This window comes from Poecilia mexicana, unplaced genomic scaffold (genome assembly GCF_051168715.1).
Source record: "Poecilia mexicana isolate PSO_F unplaced genomic scaffold, ASM5116871v1 scaffold_1, whole genome shotgun sequence".
Taxonomy (NCBI): domain Eukaryota; kingdom Metazoa; phylum Chordata; class Actinopteri; order Cyprinodontiformes; family Poeciliidae; genus Poecilia; species Poecilia mexicana.
This window is the reverse complement of record NW_028263370.1, coordinates 13,720,852-13,733,504: the sequence shown is the minus strand read 5'-3', so window position 1 is coordinate 13,733,504 and position 12,653 is coordinate 13,720,852. Positions and strand designations below refer to the sequence as shown.

At 40.9% G+C, this 12,653-nt stretch overlaps 1 protein-coding gene across 1 annotated transcript; it reads left to right on the top strand.

The window, feature by feature from the left end:
• Positions 1–837: 837 nt before the first annotated feature.
• Positions 838–12,635, top strand: smc2 (structural maintenance of chromosomes 2). Its single transcript, XM_014988651.2, has 25 exons — positions 838–1,146; positions 1,233–1,382; positions 2,096–2,218; positions 2,323–2,361; positions 2,442–2,552; positions 2,650–2,694; positions 2,809–3,042; positions 3,176–3,325; positions 4,009–4,242; positions 4,353–4,512; positions 4,591–4,708; positions 5,552–5,690; positions 5,784–5,903; positions 5,997–6,201; positions 6,455–6,590; positions 6,984–7,108; positions 7,225–7,418; positions 7,987–8,130; positions 9,192–9,266; positions 9,418–9,537; positions 9,638–9,838; positions 10,592–10,708; positions 10,893–11,053; positions 11,170–11,317; positions 12,246–12,635. The coding sequence occupies exons 1-25, from the start codon at positions 979–981 to the stop codon at positions 12,429–12,431; spliced, it is 3,603 nt and encodes a 1,200-aa protein (XP_014844137.2). The 5' UTR covers positions 838–978; the 3' UTR covers positions 12,432–12,635.
• Positions 12,636–12,653: the final 18 nt, after the last annotated feature.

Sequence of the window (12,653 nt, the reverse complement as noted above, 5' to 3'; positions counted from 1 at the left end):
GTGATCCATAAAGAGTACACTAAAATTGACATTCACAATAAAACAAAATGAACTGTAGAAGACAAATATAACAGAGTTTAATCATTTCTTTTATTCATGGTAAATAAAGACTCCTGTGAACATAGTATGTTTACTATGTGTTATTTATTTGCCATCTCTGTATTAGTGGATCTTTCTTTCTACAGGAATAAACAAAATATGCTTACTATACAAAACCATTACATTTGAATATTTTTAAAATCCAGAATAACTCCTGGACTCACTAAGTATTAATTTTTAAAATACCTCGTGGAATGATAGAGTAAGTAAGTTTATTTAATAAGTTACTCATTATTTCATAATAATTAAAGCTACGTTTTTTGTTTTTATTATAGATCAACGATCCTATCTGTAATTTTTTTTTATCTCATTAGCAATTAGTATTACTACTACATTATAGATTTATTTTATATAGATAAAATTAATCGAAATTAGTTGAACCTACACTTTAATTTAAGCAGGCGCTATTTCGCAAACTAAGCATACCCTTTTCAGTTTCCTTCGTCGGAAATTGCCCCTCACAATATGGCGGACAAACTCACCAATTATGTGTGGCACTCGATGGCGCACAATATTTTAGTCGTCAGACAAAATGCCTGATAAAAAATACACCTATAGCGCCTGGTCGTATAATTATTTGTATGCGTTATCATTTATCTTTAGATATTTTACAAAACCAAATATATCCATTTTTACAATAATATACTTGTGACAAAATCACCTGGAACTACGCAAACTTTTAGTGTCGGTTTGTTTTCGGCTTAGAAAGGAAAGCCTCTCCGCTCCGGTCTTCGTCCACGCCTAGCTGCCGCCAAAATTCAAGTAGAGACAGGGCTGTCGGTTGTAAACACGGGGTAGCAGTGTCCTTGCGTATTTTCACATCTCGGTTAGCCTTAATACTGAGTTATCCTCCGAGGACTGTGGCGAGAGGACAGAAAGATGTACATCAAGTCTATTATCATTGAAGGGTTTAAATCCTACGCTCAGAGGACGGAAATCAACGGCTTCGACCCGCTGTTCAACGCGATCACAGGACTGAACGGTAGCGGAAAGTCCAATATTCTAGACTCGATATGTTTCCTTCTGGGCATCTCCAACCTCACACATGTAAGGCTGCTAAATCCGCACAATAAGTCATTTGGCTATCCGGTTTTAAATCCATGTAATTTATCTTAATTTATTTCACATTAAAGGTGCGAGCTTCCAACCTCCAGGACCTGGTGTACAAAAACGGACAGGGTGGCATCACTAAAGCCACTGTGTCTATTACTTTTGACAACTCCAACAAAAGCCAGAGTCCTCTGGGGTTTGAAACCCACGACGAAATCACAGTCACCAGACAGGTACGGATACAAACAGCTTTTCTCTAATGACTATACAATTTCACAGATTTCTCCTTTATCTTTTTTTCTTTTATCGCGGTATTGTTAGCCGTATTCTTCAGAAACACCTTTGATGCTTAGGAGTTTGGGTCATAAGCGTCAACATTAACCAACGCAGATTATTTACTTGAGATTTTATGTGAAAGTTCAGCACATAATAGTATAATAGGATAAAAAGTTTATACGATTTTTCAAAGATAAAAACAAATCTCAGTTTGTTGTCTTTCAGGATTGACCTCTCTATTTACATCCATCCATTTTCCCATCCACTAAGACGAGTTTCTCTGTCCACTCTGAGGAAAACCCTCTCTAGTTTTTCAGTCTAAAAAGTGTGACACGCGTTTGTATTCAGCCTACCTGAGTCAATATGTCTATTCGGATGAGTTCTACGACTTTCCTATTTTACGCTACATCTCATTAACACTCATCCTTTTCTGCTTCCCACACCATGATGCTGCTACCAACATGTATCAAAGTGAGGAAGATGTATTAAGGTTGATGGACAGAGTTATTTTCCTTGATATGAAAGGTGTATTCATATATATTCTGCCCATTTATTCTAATATCAATAAATAAAATCCACTGTAAGGCACTCTGAAGGTACCTTATTCTACTCTAATTATGGTCTTTCCTTCAATCAGAATGTTCTTTTTGTGTCCGTTTCTGTCTTACAGGTTGTGATCGGTGGCAGGAACAAGTACCTCATCAATGGAGTCAATGCCAACAACACCAGGGTGCAGGATTTGTTCTGCTCTGTCGGCCTTAACGTTAACAACCCACATTTCCTCATCATGCAGGTCGGCTGTTTCATCACATTCCTTCCATTCTTTTTTTTTTGTTTGTTTTTAAGACTTCAAACATTAGACTAAGTTTTGATCTTGTGATGTTTCTATCACTTCAGGGGAGAATCACCAAGGTTCTGAACATGAAGCCACCAGAGGTAAAACCTGCACACATCACCAAATGTCTCACCGATGGCTGCCTTCGTTTGGAACTTAATAGAAAACTTTCTTCTTCCAGATTCTCGCCATGATCGAGGAGGCAGCAGGCACCAGGATGTATGAGTGTAAAAAGATCAGCGCCCAGAAGACGATTGAGAAGAAGGAAGCAAAACTGAAGGAGATTCAGACTGTATGAGTTGCAGGACCTTTTTTTTTTTTTTTTAAGTCTCTGAGTCTGTTTTAATAGAAAAATGCTGCAAACTTTGTCTTGTATTTAACTCTTTTAGATTCTGGATGAGGAAATTACTCCCACCATGCAAAAACTGCAAGAAGTAAGCTGACATTTGAGCTCATTACCTGTACTGATACCAAGATTAACATTCCACTCCTTGCACCATGTAAAAGTTTTAATGTTAATCTTCCTAAAACCTCTTCTCTTTCTCCAGGAACGATCATCCTATTTGGAGTACCAGAAGCTGATGCGCGAGATCCAGCACTTGTCACGCCTCTATGTGGCCTGGCTGTTCATGTGCGCTGAGGAAACCAAGAAGAAGTCTGCAGAGAATCTGAAGGTGATGCAGGACAACATTGCCAAGATGCAAGCCAACATGGCCGAGAACGAGAGCAAAATCCAGGAGCTGTCGGCCCAGATTCAAGAGCAACAGAAGAAAAGGGACCAGGTACTCCAGAAAGGAACAGATGGAAACGTTTTTTTTTTGTTTGTTTTTTTTAACTGTAGTTTAGTGTTTTACCCCCCACTGGTTGTTTTCATTGTGATTTCCTTACCTCTGATGTTAAACTGCTCATTTCAAGGAGGTGAACGGCGTTTTAAAAACCCTGGAAGACACTCTTGCTGACGCCCAGCGTGTGGACGCTAAATCTCAGAGCGCTCTAGACTTAAAAAAGCAGAATCTGAAAGATGAAACCAAGAAGCGAAAGGAGCTGGTGAAGAGCATGGAAGAGGTAATGAAACAATTAGTGCCGCAGCTAACGATTATTTTTGTAATCGATTATTCTCACGATTAATTGAGGGATTGGATAAATAATTGACGTGTTCTGCAGATTTTATTTCAACAACCTAAACTTATCTTGTACAATATAAAAATACATTAAAAAATGCAAAATATCACTCTTTTTGTAAATAAGAAAAACATTTTATTTATAACATCATTCTTTTTAATGTACACTTAATAATTAGTAGCAAAGGATGCGTCTGCGGTCTCGATAGATTTGATTTTTTTTTTTTTTTTACAGAATTTGAACCAGGTGAAGCTAAACCTTTAGAAGTTCTAGGCTGAACATGTTTACAGACAAAGAAGATTTTCCATCTTAAATGCAAAGTGTATACATTTTTTTGTACAGTTTTGGCTTAATTAAATGTTTTGATTTTGTTGATCTATCAAAATATAGCATTTCTTAAGAGTCTGTATATTCCAGTTAATGATTGTTCGATTACTAAACGAGTTGACAATTTCAACAATTGATTAATCTATATTTATCAATTATTAATATAGATCAACTAGCTGGTTAAATGTTTCAGAAGCAGCTAGTGTTCCTGGTATGTTGTTATATCCGTCAGCAGAACCAAAAATAATAGAAATATAAAACAGTTTTTTTTTGTTTTGTTTGTTTTGTTTTCTCGCTAGGATAAAAAAATGCTTGTGGTAAAGGAAAAAGAGGTTTCCAAATTGGCCGAGCAGCTTCGCGCTGTGCAGGAGGAGGGACAGAAGGACAGCGCCGCCCTGGAGGCCGCCGAGCAGCACTTCAAGGCCGTGTCGGCCGGTCTGTCCACCAACGAGGATGGCGAGGAGGACACGCTGGCTGGGCAGATGATGGCCTGCAAGAACGACATGAGCAAGGCCGACACCGAGGCCAAGCAGGTGAGAAAACTAACTCTGAGATGGAGGTTCGCTTTGTCGTGCTGCGCTTCTTTATGGTGGTTTTGCATGTTTGGTCCTACTTATTGCACTAAAATCTTCTCTCTTTCTAGGCCCAAATGACCCTGAAGCACGCTCAGGCTGAGTTAAAGTCCAAACAGGCTGAGGTCAAGAAGATGGACAGCGGCTACAAGAAGGACCAGGACGCCCTGCAGGCCGCCAGAAGCAGCAGGGAGAAACTGGAGGCGGGGTTAGCCAAGCTCAACTACGAAGGTAGCAAACGGTTACTTCCAAGCTTTAGTTTTATTTCTCCACTAAACCAGTGTGATAACTGTGGCTGTGTCTCTGCAGAGGGAAAGGAGGAGAGTCTGCTGGAAAACCGGAGGCAGCTGTCCAGACAGGTCTCTCAGCTCAAAGAGACCTACGAGCGCCTCATGTCCCGCTTCCCCAACCTGCGCTTTGACTACAAGTAACGCCTCATTTTTCTGCACACTGAACATGCAGGACAGAGAGTCTTTATAGAAAAGGTTTTTTAGTTTGTATCACTAAGTGGGTTTATACTTTATTTAAGACTCGAGGTCAAGTTAACCAGTTCACCAGTTTGATGGTGAGCTTCTTTTTCATCTAGATTACTTGCATCAGGTAAAAAAAAAAAAAAAAAAAAAAGAAAAATTAGTCATTTAGTTCCATTATGATGCAATTATACAGAAATAAACGTTAATTAAGTGTCACACTTATCAGAGGGAACTCTTAGGCCACGAGTTTTGAAAAACAGAAATAATAGTTTTTTATTTAGTTAGTTTTGCAGGAACAAGTAAAAGTACAGCATTTTCCCAAGGTGCAGGGAGTGAAGAATAAACAATATTGACCATGGAAAATGTGTTTAATGAATACTTTTATTTCTTATTCCATAATTCAACATATAAAAGTAAGCATTTCCAATAAATAGATGTTCTAAAAATGATTTTCTATTTGGAGGATGACATTCTCATTTTGTTTGCTCCATTAAACTTGGGTTTTTTGTCCAACTTAAAATATTGTCTATTTTAGTACATCATTGAGATAAGAACAACAGATGTCTTAAGAAATAAATCTTTCAGTTTTAGTTTGAAAAATAAAAAGAGCCCCTTCAGTTCCATCAACCTAAGAATTTTGGCCCTACAGGCCAAAAGTTTGGACTCTACTGGTTTACACGTGACTACTTTATTTTATTCAGGTTTCGGTTGAGTTGAAATTAAATGGCTTCTTTAATTTCTGGCTTTTAAACCACATGACTGACCCCCACGCTAAAGCAAGACGATGTGATTGCCAGGGATCCAGAGCGAGGCTGGGACCGCAGCAAGGTGAAGGGGCTCCTCGCCAACCTGATCACCGTCAGCGACGTCACCTATGCCACAGCGCTGGAGGTTGTTGCCGGAGGCCGCCTGTACAACATTGTTGTTGATACGGAGGTAGGCGTGAGCAAAGACTTGAATATGGTAATGAAGGTTTTTCAGAAAGACAGCGGGACTCTAACCCGCGGGTCGGTGCGTTCTCCCGCATAGGTGACGGGTAAAAAGATCCTGGAGAAGGGAGAGCTGCAGCGGCGGTACACCATCATTCCCCTGAACAAAATCTCTGCCAAGACGCTGAACGACAAAGTGATCAACGCTGCAAAGAGTCTGGTGAGAGAGCGGCTTCAGGTCGGAGTTAAATATCGACGTGTTTGCTTGTAACTCTAAGAGTTCTCCATTTTCTTTGCGCTTTTCTCTTGTCAGGTTGGGCAGGACAACGTTCACACGTCCCTGTCTCTGGTTGGCTACGAAGCAGACCTGCGGAAAGCCATGGAGTACGTGTTTGGGTCCACCCTGGTGTGCGACACGCTGGACAACGCCAAAAAGGTGGCCTTCGACAAGCAGGTGATGACCAAGACGGTCACGCTCGGAGGGGACATCTTCGACCCTCAGGGAACTCTGAGCGGAGGTGAGACGGGGGGGCGGGTGTGAAAATGCTGCTACGCATGTTACTCAACGGGTTGTTGCTAGGTATCCAGAGTGAGTGAGTTAGTCGTGTGAGGCGGAGCAGGAGCTAAAGACTTTCCTCTGCCTACATCCCCCAGAATGCCATTCCACAACAGCAATCTGGACACGTTAAAATCGCAACGCAATTCAGATCACGAAACTCTGATCTGTGCGTTCCTAAACATCTGGAGTCACGCACAACTTTTCCCCTCCAGGCGCCCGCTCTCAGTCGGCCTCCATATTGACGAGCCTGCAGGAGGTGAAGGAGGTCCAGGACCGCCTGGAGGAGAAGGAGGCCCAGCTGCAGGACGTCGAACGACAGCTGGCCGATCTTAAAGGAACCGCTGAGAAGTAAGCAGCTTTCGAGGACGCTACCGCATGAATTTAGCATGTTTGTTTGCAGAAGTTAATTAACTCTTTGCTCAAAAATCAGCACGCTCAGAGCAGTAATTAAGCCAAAAGTGTACAAAAATATATATAAAATTTGCATTTTAAATGAAAAACCTTCTACCCAGAACTCCTCGAGTGGTATAATCTTTAGCTTTTTCTTGCATATTTTAAATAGTGTATAAAATAAACTTTAGTGGTTAAATGAAAACTCATTCTCATGTATTTTTTTTTCCTTCATCTGATTACCCGATTTAATCGTTACTAAAACAATATTCGATTACTGAAATAATTGTAGTTATAGAAACCTTAAAAACGTGGAACAGAGTTCTGAGCCGACCTCATTAATCCATCCAGGTACCGGCAGCTGAAGCAGCAGCATGAGCTGAAGCTGGAGGAGGAGCAGATCCTGCAGGCCAAAGTGCAGCAGAGCTCCTTCCACCAGCAGCAGGAGGAGCTGGAGAGGCTGCGCAAGGCCATCGGTCAGAACGAAAACACACACACACACACACTCTTCTCTATAAAGGTAAAACGCTCTACGCCGTTTGACCCAACGGTGTGTGAAGCCTGTTTTCTGCTTGTGCGTTTGGCCAATCAGAGGAGAGCGAGGAGACTTTGCGCGTCACCAAGGAGGTGAAGAAGAAGGCCGAGGAAAAATACAAGGTGCTGGAGAACAAGATGAAGAACGCCGAGGCGGAGCGGGAGAAGGAGCTGAAAGCGGCCCAGGAGAAACTGAACACAGCCAAGGCCAAAGCAGACGCCTTCAACAAGAAGCTGAAGCAAAAGCAGCAGGTAAAACCGCCGACATTTTGTGGTACTGTTATTATAACAATAAAAATGATGATAAAGGGGAAAAAAATATATTTAATACTTCTTTTTTAGTTAACTGCATGGCACAGGATTCATAGCGGCACAAACATAAATGCTGGTTTCCCAAAACATTCCTATTTGATTTTTCAGGACGCCACATACTTAAAGATGTGTGATTTATATCATTTAACTGCACAAAGATATTTATTTAAATTATATTTTCAAATTTACTGATATTAAAAATTAACATTTAGTCAGGTTTTTTCTTCTTCTTTTTTAATTTATAGTGACGACGACGTATGGAATTCTTATCATGAAAATAAATGTTTCGCAATAAATTATACGGAATATTATAAATGCGCCCATCCTCAGTCCCTTCTGTTTGCCAATCTGTCCATCTACCTCTGCTTTTAATTTTTTATATGTTTTTAAAAAAAACAACAACAACAACCGAGAACTCTGGGAAGTTGAGTACAGACGAGAAACATGTAATCCTGACATGGAGAATCTTCTACTTCTGAGTCTCCCTGCTGGGTGGTCTGATGTTCAGGAGTCTGACGCTGTGGCCCTGGAGCTGGAGGAGCTGCAGAGGGAGCAGGCCGGCTACGAGCAACAGATCCAGGCCGTGGACGAGGCCACGAAGGCCATCCAGGAGCAGATCGACAGCATGGCCTGCACCGTCTCCCAGAACAAGGTGCCGTTTGCAGGACTGCGTTGAAACCAGTTCAGATAAAGTGAATCATCGACTGTGCTGTGTTCTGCCTCCGTTTCCGTCAGCTTGTCTGACATGTTTTTGAATTTCTTGAAGCATATTAAAAGTTTTTGAACCACTTTAACTTCATGTTTTCTCACAGCACAGTCATAAACTTGAACACGTTTTACTGGAAATGCTCAGCTAAACTTACTCGCTGAGAAGTGTGTGATTTGTGCCGTCATCTTTAGGCCTGTCACAGTAACACGTTTTACTGGATGATTAATTGTCCTAGAAATTACTTCAGTAAAGAATAATATTGTTGTTTGGGAGCATTTTCATGTGATATATTGGTAATTGCACAATAGTGTAGTATCAGTATTAGTTTAAACACTTATAAACTTTAACTTTGTACAGAACGCTCCGCACTGGAACTGGAGGATGTTTTAAATATCCAAACTAAACCACCACAAATATGAAAAAAAAAGGATATAAAAACCACACACAATCTAAATCATAAATAAAATGTATTATGAAGTCTCTTAGCAAATCTGCCCTTTAAAAAAATATTAATAATCAGAATGGAAATTGAGCTCATTTTAATTAATCAAGTGATTAATTGCTGATTGCGACAGTCTTAGTTGTGTTTTTCACCGAAAATTAGAACATTTTCCGTGAAAATGTTTAATTTTGGTTCCACCTGAGCAGGACTTCTTCTGGGATTCTGTCAACAATCGCTTTCTTCCTGGCACCATGTTAAAGCTAAATTATTACAGTGAAATGACTAGTTATCCTGGTGACTTGGTGAATCCTGAAGACAGCCACGGATATCAGAGAAAAGAGGGTGAAATACAGGCTTGTGTTGCACTTAAAGATTTTTTAAAATAAATTAAAATAAAAACTCTTAAAACTGTTAGTTGCCTTTCATGTCACTAACTCTGCACTACTAGGTGTGGGCAGGTGGATCTTACCTAGTAGCATATATTGACATTTGTTGTGTAATGTGACTATTAATGCTCTGTACGAGTGCAAAAGCTACAAATATTCCCTACTTTGTAACGTAGGAGACGGTGCGTAAGGCCCAGGAGGAGCTGAGCAAACAGAAGGAAGTGATCATGACTCAAGACAAAGAACTCAAGGTGACCTTTACGTTTGTCTCGATTGTTTTTGGCTTCCAAGCACCACAATTTACTCCTGTCTGTCGGGAGCGGAGTAATTACAGAGCCCTGATGGTTTATGGCATAAACACCTACCGACGTGTCACGTTGCCTCTCTTTCTGAATGCTCCAGGAGAAAAACACAGAGGTGAACAAGATGAGGGAGAAGAACAATGAAGCCCAGCTGAAGATCAAGGAGCTGGAGCACAACATCAACAAGCACCACAAGGAGAGCCAGGATGCTGCCGACAAGGTTCGCTCAGTCTCTGATGTTCATCCGCCCATTGCTGCGTCCCTTTGTTCTCCTAATCAGGAAGTTGTTATTTTTTTTGTTGTTGTTTTTTTACCTCCAGGTGAGTCGGATGCTGGAGGAACACGACTGGATCCATTCAGAGCGACAGTATTTCGGCCAGCCGAACACCTCCTACGACTTCAAGACGAACAACCCCCGCGAGGCCGGGCAGCGCCTGAAGAAGCTGGAGGAGACCACCAGCAAGCTGGAGAGGAACGTCAACAAGAGGGCCATGAACATGCTGAACGAGGCGGAGGAGAGGGTGAGGAGACGGGGAGCAGGGACGCAAAGCTCCGCACTCGGGGTTCCTTCGCAGTCCGGAGATGTTTGACAAATCGACTTTCAGTTTTTTTTTTCCTGTGGAAACATATTTGTACCTCCACACTTTAATCCCAATCACATTGTCTGAATATGTTCTTTCTCAGGGTATCTGTGCATCCGCAAAAAGTCTTAAAGTTCTGTATCTAAAAAATAAGGCCTTAAAATGTTTGTTTTAAAAAGGTAAATTAGGCTTAAATACATTAGTCACAGGTTTCAAATTTTGTCTTGGCAGGACTTTTTAATCTTGCATTTTTTAAAGTATTTTTTGTTTCTTCTTGTGGAACTTTTCTGTCAGGCAAAAGTTTGGGTTACACTCGGGCATCTTCATCGGGTTCTGACTTGAAACTATTGAGGCTACCGCTAACATACCCTTGCTAGCTAGCTTTTTTTAGTGTCAATAGTGGCTAAGTGCAAATTTATTCCCAGCTGGCTGGATGAATTTCATGCATTTATGTGGAGTTGGGTCTTAAAATCCACTCAGAATTGCATTAAAAAGTCTTAAACGTGAGTTTGTGAAACCTGCAGAAATCTTGTCATTCCTTGTTTGCGTCCATTTATCTTGTCTTTTCTTCCTGTATTCCCTTATCCATTTTCCATAAAACCTTCTCGCTGCAGAAACATCTGCTACAATGAGAAGTTCTGAAAACATAAAATAGTGCAGGACAGATTCACAATTGCGTTTGTCCTACTGCAGTACAACGATCTAATGAAGAAGAAGAGAATTGTGGAGAACGACAAGGCAAAGATCCTACAGACCATCAAGGAGCTGGACCAGAAGAAGAATGAGGCGCTCAACCTGGCCTGGCAGAAGGTCTGCTTTTCGTTTTGCACCTGATTTCTCTGCAAACGTTGATTAGATTTACCGTTTTAAATTCATTTCCCAACATTTTCAGTGATAATAAAACCACCTTTTGAATGTTTTTAATTTTATTTATCAAAACAAAGAAGGGCAGCACGGCTTAGTGCCATCTTCAATTTCAATCTTCCCTCTGCAGGTAAACAAGGACTTTGGCTCCATTTTCTCCACCCTGCTGCCAGGAGCCACAGCCAAGCTGGCTCCTCCCCAGGGATGTGGCGTCTTGGACGGCCTCGAGTTTAAAGTAGCTTTGGGCGACACCTGGAAGGAGAACCTGACTGAACTCAGTGGCGGGCAAAGGTTTGAAACCTTATGCTGCTCCTTAGTGTGTTTTCTCAGCCTGTGTGAGAATGTGACTTTAATCTCTCTCTCTCTTTCTCTCTCTCTCTCTCTCTCTCTCTCTCTCTCCTCATCAGGTCACTCGTGGCTTTGTCTCTCATCCTGGCCATGCTGCTTTTCAAACCCGCTCCCATCTACATCCTGGACGAGGTGGACGCAGCTCTGGACCTGTCTCACACGCAGAACATCGGACAGATGCTGCGCACACACTTCACACACTCGCAGGTAAGTGACTCAAAAAAAGCCATTTATTGAGAGAACGACATGCATACGGAGCAAAAATAAAACCAAAATTGTACAAAAATGTACACATTTTGCACTCAAGATAAAAATACTCCTGTCTGTAAATATGTTCTACCCAGAACTCCTCAAGTGGCATCATTTTAACTTCACCTGGTTTAAATTCTGTAAAGAAAACCTCATATTAAGCACCGTTTGGTTTCCAATTATTAATCAGATTTACACAATAGTGATGACAAGTGAAGCAGAAAGGCCTGAGATTTTCACATTAGAAGTAGTTTTTATTTTTAGCTACAGATAAATCTCTTGCTACACATCATCAAGTGTTCATCAGAAGAATGCTGTTGTTGCATTGTAGGTGATGGAATGTTTTTCTGACTTAAAAAAAAATTAATGAATTGTTTACTTGCATTTTTTAATGCCTTTCTATATACAGATATAAACAATTCTTAAATGAAAAATCATTCATTTAATCATTTGTTTGCAGGATGTGCAAACTTTTAACAGACAATCAGAATAAATCTCTTGAATAACTAGAATAATAGATGACTAAAATAGTTGATAGTTGCAGCCTTCTTTGCAAACTTCGTAGACATTCTGTTCCCCAAATGACTTGCAGCTGCAGTCAGAGACGGGGAACTCTACAATTATGGACCCAGGAGGAAAGAATAAAAAATGTGCAACACATTTTTTCTGATTTATTTTCAGAATTTTGAAAACCACTCATTCTTGTTCTTCCACTTCCATTATGCACTACTTTTCTACGGGTCTATCTCGCCAAACCTCAATAAAAATATACAGAACTGAGTGTTTTTGTCATGTGACAAGAGGTGGAAAAGGTTTGAAAGACTTTAAATCGAGGACAAAACGGCGGCTTCTTCCTGCCACAATCTTTCTCTCCTCCTCTCTTCAGTTTGTGGTGGTGTCCCTCAAAGACGGCATGTTCACCAACGCCAACGTCTTGTTCAAGACCAAGTTTGTCGACGGCATGTCCACGGTGTCGCGGACCGCGCTCAGCCAGAGCGACTCCAACGTTCCGCTTAAAGTCCACGACAAGGCTCGACAGAAAGACAGGAGGAACAAGCAGCTCATCGGTTAATCACTGCACTGAAACCAGCAGGGTGGCCATCTTTGTCCTTACCCAACATGATAGTAACTGCTTTTTATGTCTTACTGATATCTGTGCATCTATTTAGCAATCCTGTCTAAATACTTAATTTGGGTCCCGTGCTTTGTGTCCTTTTTATATATATGCAGCTGATGGATATATTTGTTTTTTTGTAAATAAAGCTGGTAAACGTTATTGTTGGTTTTTCTGTCT

Bases quoted from the DNA above. Each gene is read 5' to 3' on its own strand.
- smc2 (XM_014988651.2), top strand. From the start codon at position 979: ATGTACATCAAGTCTATTATCATTGAAGGGTTTAAATCCTACGCTCAG. The intron at 5,904-5,996 runs GTGAGAGAGCGG...TTCTCTTGTCAG, and splicing joins TCAACGCTGCAAAGAGTCTG to GTTGGGCAGGACAACGTTCA. The intron at 11,318-12,245 runs GTAAGTGACTCA...TCCTCTCTTCAG, and splicing joins CACACTTCACACACTCGCAG to TTTGTGGTGGTGTCCCTCAA.